General features: G+C 37.5%; 1 protein-coding gene and 1 long non-coding RNA gene across 2 annotated transcripts in view; both read right to left on the minus strand.

Moving 5' to 3' along the window:
• The window catches only part of LOC134658532 (F-actin-monooxygenase MICAL3), a gene marked incomplete at its 5' end in the record, with an annotated part of 34,428 nt that extends 25,198 nt beyond the window's left edge, over positions 1-9,230 (minus strand). The window contains 3 exons of the mRNA XM_063514219.1: positions 1,769-1,869; positions 2,434-2,597; positions 9,081-9,230. Coding sequence (XP_063370289.1) covers positions 1,769-1,869; positions 2,434-2,597; positions 9,081-9,230 — 415 coding nt within the window. The remainder of the gene's footprint in view (positions 1-1,768; positions 1,870-2,433; positions 2,598-9,080) is intronic.
• Positions 9,231-9,255: 25 nt separating this feature from the next.
• Positions 9,256-10,147, minus strand: LOC134658356 (uncharacterized). Its single transcript, XR_010097698.1, has 3 exons — positions 10,068-10,147; positions 9,522-9,631; positions 9,256-9,332 (listed from the first exon to the last, which is right to left on the minus strand). It is a non-coding gene; the product is annotated as an uncharacterized LOC134658356 (long non-coding RNA).
• Between the last annotated feature and the right edge of the window lie 5,396 nt (positions 10,148-15,543).

Here is a 15,543-nt window from a genome sequence, read left to right on the forward strand (position 1 = left end):
GGCAATGTTATTGTGACGTAGGCAAGTGACACTCTGGGAATAGAAGACCATGTTTTATTAGACCATGTCTAAAACGTATCTTTTATGACAGATATGTCCGCTAGGTGGCGCAAGCGCGAGCAGGCGTCCGTTCCGTTCCGTAGCGGTGCGCGGTAACTACTATGGCTAGTACGCCGAGATTACGTATAGGCTAAACTTCGTTGCTGAATTTGGTCCAATTTCTCGTAAAAACGTTATGACACTGCTGAATTTTTATTTGTATACTTAGTTCACAACACTGTTTATGTTTTTAGCACAGTTTTTGATAATATTAGGCCGTATTACTAATTTTAATGAATAATTTTCGCGGAGCCATATCTGCGCGCGCGGGAGTACCCCCGAGGAAAAAAACTAGGTACTTGTAGCGACGCGATGAAATCGCGGAGTGAGCCATGCCTGACCGCGACGATACGGTAATTTCTCTAAATAAAGTAACCGTAAGCATCGCTAAGTTCAGTAACAATAACAATATTTTTGTTATTGTTATTGTTATTTTGGTAACCCTAAGCATCCCTAAGTTCAGTACTTATGTAGTTTAGGATAAGAATTTTCCCCTTTTCAGAGCAATTGAGTTTTTCGACGAACCGTCTAATTTAATTTCCGACCCATTTCGTACCTTGTCACAGTGACAATCAATATGAAAGTCGCTAGAGACCTCATACTGTTGTCATTGTGACAAGGTTGGAAATGGGTTGGTAATTAAATTCCTTCACCGTACTTACACATTTACATAGGAATATTATGAACTCCACAATCACTGTTAGCAAGCTAATTACTACCTTCAAATATTACACTATCACTACATAGTATATAAAACAAAGTCGCTTCCCGCTGTCTGTCTGTATATATGCTTAGATCTCTAAAACGACGCAACGGATTTTGATACGTTTTTTAAATAGATAGAGTGATTCAAGAGGAAGGTTTATGTATAATTTGTTAACCCGTGCGAAGCCGGGGCGGGTCGCTAGTTAATTTTATTAAAACTTACAATCACAATCCATGATGAATATAGGAATATAAATAGTTTAAATACGTCCACCCAAAGGAAACATAAAGGATAAACTAAAACTATTGTCCCAGTAATGACTAACAAATATAATTACAAATTATTTTTAAACCAAATTATTCATAACCCCTCATTTCCCAGGACCTCTCAAATCCATACAATTCCGACTCCTATTGGAGCCACTGGGATCTGAGAGGTTAACACAATAATTGTCTGAGGAATTAATTATTTTTATCATGTTTGTCTACCTACTTACAGCAAAAACATAACAATAATGACCTATGAGGAAGTTTCAAATTAAAAGAGATAGGTATAATTTTATGTATGTATGTATGTATGTATGTATGTATGTATGTATGTATGTCATCATCTTCCTCGCGTTATCCCGGCATTTTGCCACGGCTCATGGGAGCCTGGGGTCCGCTTGACAACTAATCCCAGTAATTGACGTGGGCACTAGTTTTTACGAAAGCGACTGGCATTTGACCTTCCTACCCAGAAGGTAAACTAGGCCCGTATTGGGATTAGTCCGGTTTGCTCACGATGTTTTCCTTCACCGAAAAGCGACTGGTAAATATCAAATGATATTTCGTACATAAGTTCCGAAAAACTCATTGGTACGAGCCGGGGTTCGAACCCGCAACCTCCGGATTGCAAGTCGCACGCTGTTACCGCTAGGCCACCAGCGCTATGTATGTATGTATGTATATATGATAATCTTACCGTCTGTCTGGTCGTCTCCGTCGACGGGCTTGGGTTCGAACAGCTGTTTGAAGTGCGGCTTGCAGTAGAGAGTGGTGTGGTCGCTCTGGTATGTCTCCACACTGTTAACAAAATTATATCAATAGGCTTGTTGACAGTGTTGACACATCTTGAATTTTATAATTAAATCTAGTTAAATCTTGGAGGATATAATCAAACGGAGACGCCATGTCTGTAATTTTCTGTACAAAACAGTCTGCCGATTTTTGCGGGGGAGGGGAACGTCAAATGTATGCGTAACGTAAAAATAGCCATGTCAGATAAACGTCAGTCCATACATTGTGTATGACCGTTGGCCGCCTATTTTCGACAGAGGGGAAAGCCTGTTAATGGCTACTCCGTTTAGTTGTATCCTCCAAGAGTTAAATAGAAAGAAAATGAGCAATTTATCACAATACATTGGAAACTTAAAAAATATATGGGAATAATAAAGAAATACAAGACCTTAAAGTTTCAAAAAAATTGTCCCTAGGATGCGAACAAAAAACAGCAATGTACATCGAACAACGATGAAATTTAAATAAAACAGTTCCACAGATAATTCAAACGTAGTGTTGCTAACCCGAGATTTTTCAAATTTGCCGCTTTTTTCTACTGAATAAATTTGCTTGACCAAGTATACTTACGTGAGCTGCTTGTTGCACTGCGTACAGCGGAAGCACTCCTTATGCCACGTACGTTTTTCCGCTTTGATGCGTTCCATGGCGTAGACGGGGCGCGAGCAGGCAGCGCACTGGGGGTTCTCGTCGGCGGCCTGCATCTTCTTGTGGAGCTTGGATGAGCTCTTGGACTGGAAGGAGATTTGAGAGTTATTATCTTTTAATAAAGTCTATTTTCCCTTAAATAAATAAATATTATAGGACATTTTTACACAAATTGACTAAGCCCCACAGCAAGCTCAAGGAAGCTTCTGTTGCGGGTACTCAGACAACGATATAATATAATATACACATACATAAATACATAGAAAACACCCAAGACTCAGGAACAAATATCTGTGCTCATCACACAAATAAATGCCCTAACTAGGATTCGAACCCAGGACCGCGGCTTCACGGGCAGGGTGACTACCCAGTACCCACTAGGCCAGACCAGTCGTCAAAACTGTCAAAAGTAAGACCTTAACCTTTTCAACGCCAAGAGCCACTAAAGTGGTCGAGTGCTGTCGTGCCCATGACGCCAACAGCCACTAAAAAGGCTATGACGGACGCTGTCAAAGCAATTTTCCTGCTGACAGATAAGGTTTATTTTCGCTCTTCATATTGCAACCATTTGGCGTATAAGCCACATTTTAGCATGGGACGAAAAGCGTTGAAAAGGTTAAGTAAGACATCATGCAGCCTGTCAGTTAGAACAAAAAGTTGACAGTTCCGAACTGACAGGCTGATATCGTCTGGGGGACTGATAATCAGTGGGCCCCTTAAGTCAGAAGTAAGGGCGCTAAAGTACGAAGAATTTCATACATTGATGATGCCGGCGCGGCGGTCAATGCCACTGTGCAAGCGGGACAACAATAAATTTATGCGCGTGCGATAGGGATAAGAACACGCGGGTCAATGTACGTAATCCTTCGTGCTTAGCGTCCTTTTTAGCAAATGTATGATTGTTAGCGCTTTTTGGCTCATCTCCCTAAGTACCAAAACGGCAAAAGTGGAGTTAAATATTTGGACGTGTTCCAAGTGAACATGTTCACAATTAGCACGCACTAAAAAGTTTAACACCTCTGATGCACTTTAACTCGTGAAGATGAAGATACTGTACGGATATGATGGTCGTTCTTGTCTACGTGACAGCGTGATAAAACGGTGTCCGTCACTTTCTTTCCCACGGTGTTAAACAGTGACAGTTATTTTATCACGTGGATAAAGATGGATAAAGCTATCCATAATAGGCTGGCTGGTTATTATAACACTGGAAACGATTCGCACGTTGCTCCGATGTGCGAGCCAGGGATGTTGCGAATATCCGCATACGCATCCGCGGAACTTCCGCATTATTTTCAACATCCGTATCTGCATCCGCATCCGCATAAAATCGATGCGGAGTTTAATGCGGATGCGGATGTGGAACAGGTCGGTACAGAACGTCTTAGCATCGGCGTAAGTGCTAGACTGCTAGGTAATTTAGTCATTAGCCAAAAAAAACAATTACAAATGAGCAGTCAAGCGTGAGTGGGACTTAATGTACGGAACCATTGGAACGCGAGTCCGACTCGCACTTGGCCGGTTTTTTGAAATAAAAGTTACTAAAATGTAATATTTGACGTTTTTTATGTACCTACCTTGACATCCGCATCCGCGGATATGAGCCTTTAAAAATCCGCATCCGCATCCACGGATGTCAAAATATCGGCATCCGCAACATCCCTGGTCCGAGCGGGATGTCGCTATAATGGGTCTCTATTGTTTCCCAAAAATATTAAAGTCATAAGTCATAATGTATCGTTGGCCCGCATTTTCGTTAGTCGTAATTTATTTGGTACAGAAACGCGTCACTTTTCAGGATTGCCATAAAACAAACCTAACCTATATGTATAGGATAACCTTAAATACGAAAATGCTGAAAAGTTAACGGTTTCAGTGTTATGACCAGGGGTCGGACAAAAAGTGCGGATGACGTCAAACCACTTATAGGATGATTTCAAATAGTATTTTTGATTTTCATAAACAATTATCAGTTATCATTTATCAATCTCTTCATTAAACGATATCGCCACTTGAAATGAGTAAGTACGTTTTTGACTGACACATTGTCAATCAGATGAACAATAAATTGACTTCGTTATTGTTTAGCTATTGTATCTTCACGATTATATTTAGCTAAAATTTAGCTATAAAAGTATAATAACATCAAATTATCTTTTTTTATTTTTACTAATCTTACCTACTGTTCCCACTTTTGACTATTAAACCTATTTATCTGAGGATCCCACAGACTTGTTCTAAGTGTTCTAACTAATTTCAAATAATTATACCTTATGGTAACAAGTTTCGTGAAATTTATTTTATTCACTACATCACCCTACCACCTGTATTATTAATTCCATGGATATATTTACGATTATTTTGTTACTTCATTAATACTACTTTGTTACTACATGTCACACGGAAGTTTAAATACAAACTCAAACATCACCCTGTGTGCAAGATTACGTCATTTTTACGTCATCCGCACTTTTTGTCCGACCCCTGGTTATGACTGAAGATAATATGACAAACAATACATTATGACTTAAAACTTTATGGGAAACAAAGGGTACGCTGTAATACGCGCATAGCGTTGTCGCGCTACAACATCGAAGCGACGTGCGAATCGCATCAATTGTGATAACCGTCAGTTTTTTCGTCATGATTTTTTTTAAGTCTTTTGATCCTCAAAACAAACCTGGTCTACTGATAATTAAAAAAAATGTCGTCAAGCATATTGTCTGTTAGAAGTTGGGATGGTATTCCGTACAACCATAAATATGAATCAAATCGTCACAATAGACTAATCAGTGTTGTTGATACTCGCGTGTGTGAGAGGAATGCTACGGTCTGCTGCGTATCTTCAATCTGTAATTGGACATGTGAAATTGCTGATATGGAGATAAGTAATGTTCCATCACCCAGTGATCGCACAGGCAGTAATATGTTTCAAGATTGAGTTGCATTATTTATTTATGACTAAGGGCTCATTTAGACGGGGTGAGAACTCGTATGCGAGTTTTATTACATTGCGTCGTTTGACCGGTCGGCTGAATTGATGTCACCTCAATGGTCCGCAATGTAACCAAAATCGTATACGAGTTCGTGCGCCGTCTAAATGAGCCCTAACTCTAAAGCAGCTTTTTAGGTGGCCCACCAGGTGATCCTGGTATACATAGGTATATAACCATGCCATCCGAATGTTACCTCTAGCGGCCCGGGGGTAAAGTGTGCTACTCTGCAGCGGCGCCACCATAATGAATACCAATGAATTATATGGTGAAATGATGTACCTAAAAAGTACATCATGTACCTATAATGTTTATGACTGTACCTGTGATAGGAAACGAAATAATCGGCATTGAAAGTGGCGCCGCTGGGGAGCATACTCCCCAGCGGCGCCACACAGTACTCATAGATAGAAATGATATTAGCTATTTTTGTCTTATGTAAATTGATGTACTAATGCTGTTTATTACGTACCTATTGAAAAAAAGAATTATTTTGCATTGATTAGTGATTTTATTTACATTTTTATTCCGCATTCCGCCTAATAGATCAGTCAAATCTTACAAAAAAATCTCCTAAAAAAATTGCGTGATGTAGTTCTATATTTTTCTGTATGTTGTTTGGAGTCCTTGGAGGAATGTGACACTATGTTTTGCAAGCAAAAAAAAGTTGTGCTCCCTTCGTAATTTGCAAAAAACTGCAAAAATTTCGAACTTTTTTCAGTTTTTACACTTTTATTATAAAACTATGGGTTTTCGGTCAAAGCTTGCTATGTAATGTAGAAAGAACATTAAATTTGGAACAATTTAAGCCCATTTACAGCGCCGTATGTCAAATAGTTCATGAGATATGGAACTTTAAAAAAAGGGTACTTTTTCCTTAGAATGAAATTTTTAGTTTTTCCTATATTTCAGGACAAATATCGGCACAACCGCTCATGCTATGAGATATATTGCGTGAATAAAGTTGTAGCAAATTTAATTACCTTTCATTTAAGTGCAAGAAAGGGTCAGTAAGTTCTACAGTTAGTTCCTTTAGTTCTTCTTCTATTCCCGATTTGGTTTGTCAATCTATACACCTATGTAAAGACTCGTACCTAATAGGATATTGCTAGTTAAAACCCGTGGATAACACAAACGTATACCTAGAGTGGGTAATGGTAGCTGATTCTGATGTATCAATTTGTTATGGTTTGGATATTATCGTGATCTTGTATTTAACACGACTCACAGTAGACTCAAGAGCACCAAGAAGCGACAGACATCTAATGACACGACTTTCAGTGATCCCAGTGCGTTTCACCAACACCACGCCAATCACTGTGAACTATCGTCAAGATCGTATCAAAACAAGATCAAAACCAAAACTAATTCTTAAATAAGAATCGGTATCGTGGACTACAATCAATGGCTACGGCCAAAAAGTGGAGCCGAAAAACAAGCCAAACTACAGTTTGTATCTTGCTTTCATTACTGAATGAATGAAGTGCTTACTCGTAAGAGGGGAGTGCATTTTAAAAATGCTTGATCTCTAACATCGCTCTGCTGCTATCGGAGAAGGCCGGTAAAAGCGTAGATGAGTGGTACTGCCTTTTGTAGGGATTTTGACAATGCCTTAAACAATACATTAGTTGCCTTCCTCATTATAGCAATTTCATTTTTTTACGATAACTAGAAAACTGTAGAACTTACTGACCCTTTCTTGCACTTAAATGAAAGGTAATTAAATTTGCTACAACTTTATTCACGCAATATATCTCATAGCATGAGCGGTTGTGCCGATATTTGTCCTGAAATATAGAAAAATCTAAAAATTTCATTCTAAGGAAAAAAATAACCTTTTTTTAAAGTTCCATATCTCATGAACTATTTGACATACGGCGCTGTAAATGGGCTTAAATTGTTCCAAATTTAATGTTCTTTCAACATTACATAGCAAGCTTTGACCAAAAACCCATAGTTTTAAAATAAAAGTGCAAAAACTGAAAAAAGTTCGAAATTTTTGCAGTTTTTTGCAAATTACGAAGGGAGCACAACTTTTTTTTGCTTGCAAAACATAGTGTCACATTCCTTTAAGGACTCCAAACAACATACACAAAAATATAGAACTACATCACGCAATGTTTTTTTAGGAGATTTTTTTGTAAGATTTGACTGATCTATTAGGCGGAATGCGGAATAAAAATGTAAATAAAATCACTAATCAATGCAAAATAATTCTTTTTTTCAATAGGTACGTAATAAACAGCATTAGTACATCAATTTACATAAGAAAAAAATAGCTAATATCATTTCTATCTATGAGTACTGTGTGGCGCCGCTGGGGAGTATGCTCCCCAGCGGCGCCACTTTCAATGCCGATTATTTCGTTTCTTATCACAGGTACAGTCATAAACATTATAGGTACATGATGTACTTTTTAGGTACATCATTTCACCATATAATTCATTGGTATTCATTATGGTGGCGCCGCTGCAGAGTAGCACACGGGGTAAAAGGCAAAACCGTATTTGAGGCTCTCCTCTTTAAATAAGTTTTTGGCAAAAATTTAATTTTTGGTACAAGCTTTTATCGCTGACTGTACTTTTCTTACGACAGACAACTAATACTCATCGAGACAATTCTAAAAACCCCTAACACAATTAGGTTGCGTTGTTTCATCACAGAGTTCCTGTCTCCATCATCAGATCAGTTCGACAGTGCCATATTATTGTATTGTCATCAGAACTACATACAGCTGCCAATTTTCATGACGCTACGATCCTTGGAAGATGGTTAAATTAGTTATCTTAGATTCCATTACATGTTAGTTACATACAGATCGAGAATTCCTATGGCCACCTCCTGTCTCCATCATCAGATCAGTTCGACAGTAGCATATTATTGTATTGTCATCAGAACTACATACAGCTGCCAATTTTCATGATGCTACGATCCTTGGAAGATGGTTAAATTAGTTACCTTAGATTCCTTTACATAGTTAGTTACCTACAGGTCGACCTAATAAAAGCTTGTTAAAAAGTAAAGTCGATTGTCAATAAAAACATTCCTCAATTTTCAATTGAAAGAAAGTATTCGACAATAATCAGCAGCCAACGTTTGAACAAATCAAAGCATTTTATTTATTTACAACCCAATTTTTTCGCCTCCTCTGACGCAGAAATCGGAACGTATCTAGGTAAGTACTTATAAATAACATAGGCATTTTTGGATCACATTTTTATATCAAGATCTGTAGTAGGTATACCTAAGGGCAGACACCATCAATGAAATAAAATCACCACTATAAATGTTCCTGTTTATCCGCCGCTCCGAGTCCTCTAAATTCTGGTATCTCTGTTCCCACCCACCTTGACATATTTTTCTTACTATTAGACTTTCTTCTTTAAACTCACCACAGAAATAGTCCCCTCATCATTATGCCTCCTCATTGACTTCTTATTCTTGACCTGCCACTGCTCCTGGTGCGCTGCCGACACCTGGACCTCCTGGTAGCCTCTGGACCCTCGACTCCATCTGTATGGGATTCTGAGGGGACTCCATGGTGGATCGAAGACTTACAAGACAAAAGGTACTCACTACAGAAATAGTCCCCTCGTCCTTATGCCTCCTCATTGACTTCTTCTTCTTGACCTGCCGCTGTTCCGACACCTGGACCTCCTGGTAGCTCCTCTGGACCCTCGACTCTGTCTGTATGAGGGTCTGAGAGGACTCCATCGTGGACCGAAGACTTACAAGACAAAAGGTACTCACTACAGAAATAGTCCCCTCGTCCTTATGCCTCCTCATTGACTTCTTCTTCTTGACCTGCCGCTGTTCCGACACCTGGACCTCCTGGTAGCTCCTCTGGACCCTCGACTCCATCTGTATGGGGATCTGAGGGGACTCCATGGTGGATCGAAGACTTACAAGACAAAAGGTACTCACTACAGAAATAGTCCCCTCGTCCTTATGCCTCCTCATTGACTTCTTCTTCTTGACCTGCCGCTGCTCCTGGTGCGCTGCCGACACCTGCTGGACCTCCTGGTAGCTCCTCTGGACCCTCGACTCCGACTGGATGAGGGTCTGAGAGGACTCCATCGTCGAAGCGACGGAGTTGTGCGTTGCTGTAGCCATTGCCATCTTGTGCTCTGGAAAATAATTACATTCCATAAGCACCTTGTAAATTATCTGTAAAAAATATACTGTTAGAGTCTGTGAGGAAAGGCTTCCCTTTGTACATACAGTCGTACATACAGTTGTACTCTTCAGTCGTGGAATGTATTGGGCCACAATTTTTTGAGAAACGGGCCCCTGTTCTATAAATTTGATACGAAGGCCAAAAACAAATGGAAGTGTAACTAAATAGCAAGTTGGACGACGAAATATTATATAAAATCTGACAGTATAAAGCTAAATATTATTGAGTTTGATAGATGACGGACTATGTGGCTTCATCCAAAATTAATAACATGTGCATTCCTCATTATTAATTTTAATAAGGCAACATTTTAACAGGCAGCAACCACCTGATTTTGTTAACAAACTAATTTCATAACAATAAATAAATAAGTTCGCAATAATTACCGTACGAAATCGGTGACACCAACAACATTTTAATTCTTTAACACTTCACGTCCACAAACTATGCTCTCTCAGAGTCAAAACTGAAATGTTTAGGAGGGACAAATAATCCCGTCTTTTATACACAAAAATGAGTAAACGTTATTTATTTTCATTGATTCATTTCGGTTTGCGAAGTGAGTGTTCGCTTTGCGTAGGTATGATGTGTCAGCATGTGATTTTGAGTTTTACATCAACATAATAGAATAAATAGTAGAGAATTATGTCACATTTTTGACGTAAAATGCTTAAACATGGCAACAATTTAGTATGGAAATTTATGGGATTAGTCTATATGACTAAAAATGTATAATCCCTCCAGAGCCACTAATTAATTAAACTGTGATAATTTAACTATCTCCGCGATTGAGTCAGTCTTGTTTCTAATTTATGCGTTCCACATAGCCTGCCCACCTAGCGTTATGTTATAGCTCGTAAAGTTATATATAACTCACGTATACACCCTAGGCGAATATATCTCACTGTTTTCCCGTTTGTCTCGAGATTCATCATTTCCTTAGCTTAGGGTTTAGTACTTGGTTTTTATGGATGGTCCGTTTTTAGGTTTCCGTACCTAAAGGGTAAAAACGGGACCCTATTACTAAGATTCTGCTGTCCGCCCGTCTGTCTGTCATCAGGCTGTATCTCATGAACCATATATAATAGCTAGACAGTCGAAATTCACAGATGATGCATTTCTGTTGCCGCTAACCCAACAAATATTAGTATTTGGTTGGGTCAGCGGCCATATACCAAATCAATATTTAAGTAGGGCTCCCATACAACAAACGTGATTTTTTGCCGCTATTATACAATACGATCATATCCTATCCTAAACCCTGGAAGCTTTAGCAACCTCGGAAATCGGAATCAAACTCTGAAACCCAACTTCGAATGTACAATTCGTTCTTCTGTCGGAGATAAAAATTGTGACGTTATCTATGAAAAGGGACCATATTGTCTATGGCGCTTACGTCATTATTAACGATGCTCCGATATAAATCCAATGCCGCGCGACCCTTTTCATAGATAATGCCCCAATTAAAGGCCTCGCTTTAAAATTTTGTTGTATAAATTCAATTTTAGTTTCTTAGTTAAACTGAAAATGGTCCGTCAAGCTTCGATTTTTATAGTAAATAAATTAAAATACAGATCGTAAAAGTCTAAACGCTATCAAAATCCTCCATTTAAAAGTAACGAAACATAAAAGAAGATAGTAATTGCTTGGTATTCGAAGGAAATACTAAAAACTTATCTCCAATTAAAACTAAACTGCAATATCTTTAATTAGGCATGTAATAATTATCATTTATCACTGGATAAAATGTTTCTCCATATACTTGTGTAACTTTGTGTCAGAGTACATAACTGCATCGCGTATTTAAGCGATAGAGAGATAAAAATCAATTTGGATTTTCGTTATTCGCGGTGGAGCATCTGAAACTCACAGCATTGTTATTTTATTCCTTATTAGGGTTCCTTACCTCAAAAGAAAAACACGGAACCCTTATAGGATCACTCATGCGTCTGTCTATCTGTCGGACACAAAATAGTTCTTTACCTATAGATGACAGGAAAAACCTATTCGAAATGTGCAGTCAAGCGTGAGTCGGACTTAATTACTTAGTTTTTCATCCGACCCCTCGCACTTGATCGGTAATTTTTTTTTATGTTTATTTGTATATCATTCATTCGATCCACGTCAAATTTAAACCTAGAGAACAATTAAAAATCATAAGACAACGAAAGGCTCACTGATGATACTGAGAACTGTAAAAAATACTTTTATTTCATCCCCTAATTTGTACAAATTTGCATCAAAATGTTATTATTCTAATTAAGGTGGTTCTCCTTGCGTGAATTTCATACAACTTTATTGGCATATTTTCTCGTAATACGTAGATTTTCTGCACTTTAAACCTTGATGTTTAGGTAGAACATATTCATTTGTCTGCGCCAAATTATAAATAATGCACAGTTATTCAATAATATTATTGAAAATTCCATTTGAAAAGTGAGAAGATTTTGCTCTAACTCTTGTTTGTGTGAGCGATCTTTACACTATCCATGTACTATAGTTTCCAAAAAATCACTTGTTATTTTTCACCTCGACTTGTTACTTGTTATTCACGCCCTAACAAGACCACACCGAAAAAGTATTTCTATATATACTCGTCCCTATTAAAGAAGTAACACGACACTGTGTTTTCCTTCCATTAAACCGTTGGCCAACTTTCGTTACATCGTTTCCAGGTTCCGGGGAAAGGGTTCGAAACGTTCCAGTGATAATTGGGAATTAAAGTTTAGTTTGTAAGTAGGTATAAGTACTTGTTTTATCAGTATAATCATTTATTTACAAACAAGACATATAGTACTTGTTTTAAATATTTAAAAAGAAACGTTTAGAGTAAGACCAAGATAATTCTCAATTCTGCAACGATTTTGATTGCATATACAGTGCACGTGTCATTTATCTATATATATAAATGCAAGTGTCCTGACTGACTGACTGACTGACTGACTGACTGATTCATCAACGCAGAGCCGAAACTACAAAAGCTAGAAAGTTGAAATTTGCACACTAGGTTGAATTTATAAAGTGTACAAGAGATAAGAAGCGATTTTGAAAAATTCAACCCCTAAGGGGGTTAAAAAGGGGATGAAAGGTTGTATGGGGTGCAAGTTTTATTTTAAGCCAGGAATTTGAAACTTTGTAAAAATGTACTATATTAAAAAACAAGAAAACTAATTTCTGCGTTTTCGAAAATTCATCCCCCAAGGTGGTGAAAAAGGGGTTGAAAGTTTGTATGGAGATCAAATATTTTTGTGAGTGTGGGACTTGAAACTTTGTATATGGGGATATTATTATAAGACAGGAAAAGTAATTTCAGCGTATTTGAAAATTCATCCCCTAACAGGGTTAAAAAGGGGTGGAGTTTGAATCCATTACAAATGCTTTGAAACTTCTTAGAAAGGCACAGTAGCCGATTACAAAATAAAGTAATTGCGATGTTTTTGGAAATTCAACCCCTAAGGGGGTTAAAAAGAGGATGAAAGTTCGTCTTGGGGTGCAAATTTCATTTTAAGCTAGGAGCTTGAAACTTTGCAAATAGATATTAAATTTAAATACAAGAAAACTAATTTCAGCGTTTTTGATATTTCATCCCCTAAGGTGGTGAAAAAAGGGTTGAAAGTTTGTATGGATATCAAACATTTTTTCGAGCGCGGGACTTGAATCTTTGTATTTGGGGATATTATTAAAAGACAGGAAAAGTAATTTCAGCGTTTTGTAAAATTCATCCCATAACAGGGTTAAAAAGGGGTTGAAAGGTTCAAAATTTATTTTAAGCTAGGTACTTGAAAATTTGCAAAAAGATATTAAATTTAAACACAAGAAAACTAATTTCAGCGTTTTTGAAAATTCATCCCCTAAGGTGATGATAAAGGGGTTGAAAGTTTGTATGGATATCAAACATTTTTTCGAGTGCGGGACTTGAATATTTGTATTTGGGGATATTATTAAAATACAGGAAAAGTAATTTCAGCGTTTTGTAAAATTCATCCCCTAACAGGGTTAAAAAGGGGTTGAAAGTTTAAATCCATTACAAATGCTTTGAAACTTCTTAGAAAGGCATAATAGCCGATCACAAAATAAAGTAATTGCGACGTTTTTTGGAAATTCAACCCCTAAGGGGGTTAAAAAAGGGATGAATGTTCGTCTTGGGGTGCAAATTTCATTTTAAGCTAGGAACTTGAAACTTTGCAAATAGATATTAAATTTAAATACAAGAAAACTAATTTCAGCGTTTTTGAAAATTCATCCCCTACGGTGGTGAAAAAAGGGTTGAAAGTTTGTATGGATATCAAACATTTTTTCGAGCGCGGAACTTGAATCTTTGTATTTGTGGATATTATTAGAAGACAATACAAGTAATTTCAGCGTTTTGTAAAATTCATCCCCTAACAGGTTTAAAAAGGGGTTGAAAGTTTGTACGGGGTTCAAATTTTATTTTAAGCTAGGAAATTGAAACTTCATAAAAAGGTATTATTTTAAAACGGAAAAAAAATAATTTCAGCGTTTTTGAAAATTTATATCTCAAGGTGGTGGTTTGTATGGAGTTCAAACATTTTTGTGAGAACGGGGCTTGAATCTTTGTACAAAGGCATATTATTAGAATACAAGAAAAGTAACTTCAGCGTTTTTAAAAATTCATCCCCTAAAATGGTTAAAAAGGGGTTGAAAGTTTTATAGGGTTCACATTTTATTTACTTCAAACTTCGTAAATAGGTAGTTAGGTAGTAGGTTTTATTAAATAGAGGACATGAAAATCTTCAAAGGGGGTTGAGAGGGATTATGTCGAGAACAATTTTATTTAGTTAGGGGCTAGAAACTTCGTAGGTTGTGAAAGACAAGTCTCATGCGTTGATAATATTAATAATTAACAAATGATTAACCGTCCTACTGCAATATTTTGCTGCATAATGTTCTAAGCTAATGTAGAATATATAACCACCAATATACAAATCCACGCGTACGAAGTCGCGGGCAACAGCTAGTACGTCATAATTTCATAGAAGTGTGACGTTTAAAACAACACTTTCATTTTTAGGGTTCCGTAGCCAAATGGCAAAAAACGGAACCCTTATAGATTCGTCATGTCTGTCTGTCTGTCCGTCTGTCCGTCTGTCCGTCCGTATGTCACAGCCACTTTTCTCCGAAACTATAAGAACTATACTGTTGAAACTTGGTAAGTAGATGTATTCTGTGAACCGCATTAAGATTTTCACACAAAAATAGAAAAAAAACAATAAATTTTTGGGGTTCCCCATACTTCGAACTGAAACTCAAAAATTTTTTTTTCATCAAACCCATACGTGTGGGGTTATCTATGGATAGGTCTTCAAAAATGATATTGAGGTTTCTAATATCATTTTTTTCTAAACTGAATAGTTTGCGCGAGAGACACTTCCAAAGTGGTAAAATGTGTGTCCCCCCCCCCCCTGTAACTTCTAAAATAAGAGAATGATAAAACTAAAAAAAATATATGATGTACATTACCATGTAAACTTCCACCGAAAATTGGTTTGAACGAGATCTAGCAAGTAGTTTTTTTTTAATACGTCATAAATCGCCTAAATACGGAACCCTTCATGGGCGAGTCCGACTCGCACTTGGCCGCTTTTTTATATTAGACGCCTAATTCTACTGACGAAAATGACTTGCCAATGCCAAACCATACCCTTCAGTAGTTGGTTAGTAGTTGGCAAAAGGAACAACAAGTCGAATTAAGGAAATTAAAAACATGACGAATCTATAAGGGTTCCGTTTTTTGCCATTTGGCTACGGAACCCTAAAAACAAGGGGTTGCACTCAGGGAGTGCCGGCAGAAGTGAAAACTCAATGGCTAGTGCAAAATGCACTATGTATAATTGAGGTTAA

Source organism: Cydia amplana, chromosome 22 (genome assembly GCF_948474715.1).
Source record: "Cydia amplana chromosome 22, ilCydAmpl1.1, whole genome shotgun sequence".
In the NCBI taxonomy this organism is placed as follows: domain Eukaryota; kingdom Metazoa; phylum Arthropoda; class Insecta; order Lepidoptera; family Tortricidae; genus Cydia; species Cydia amplana.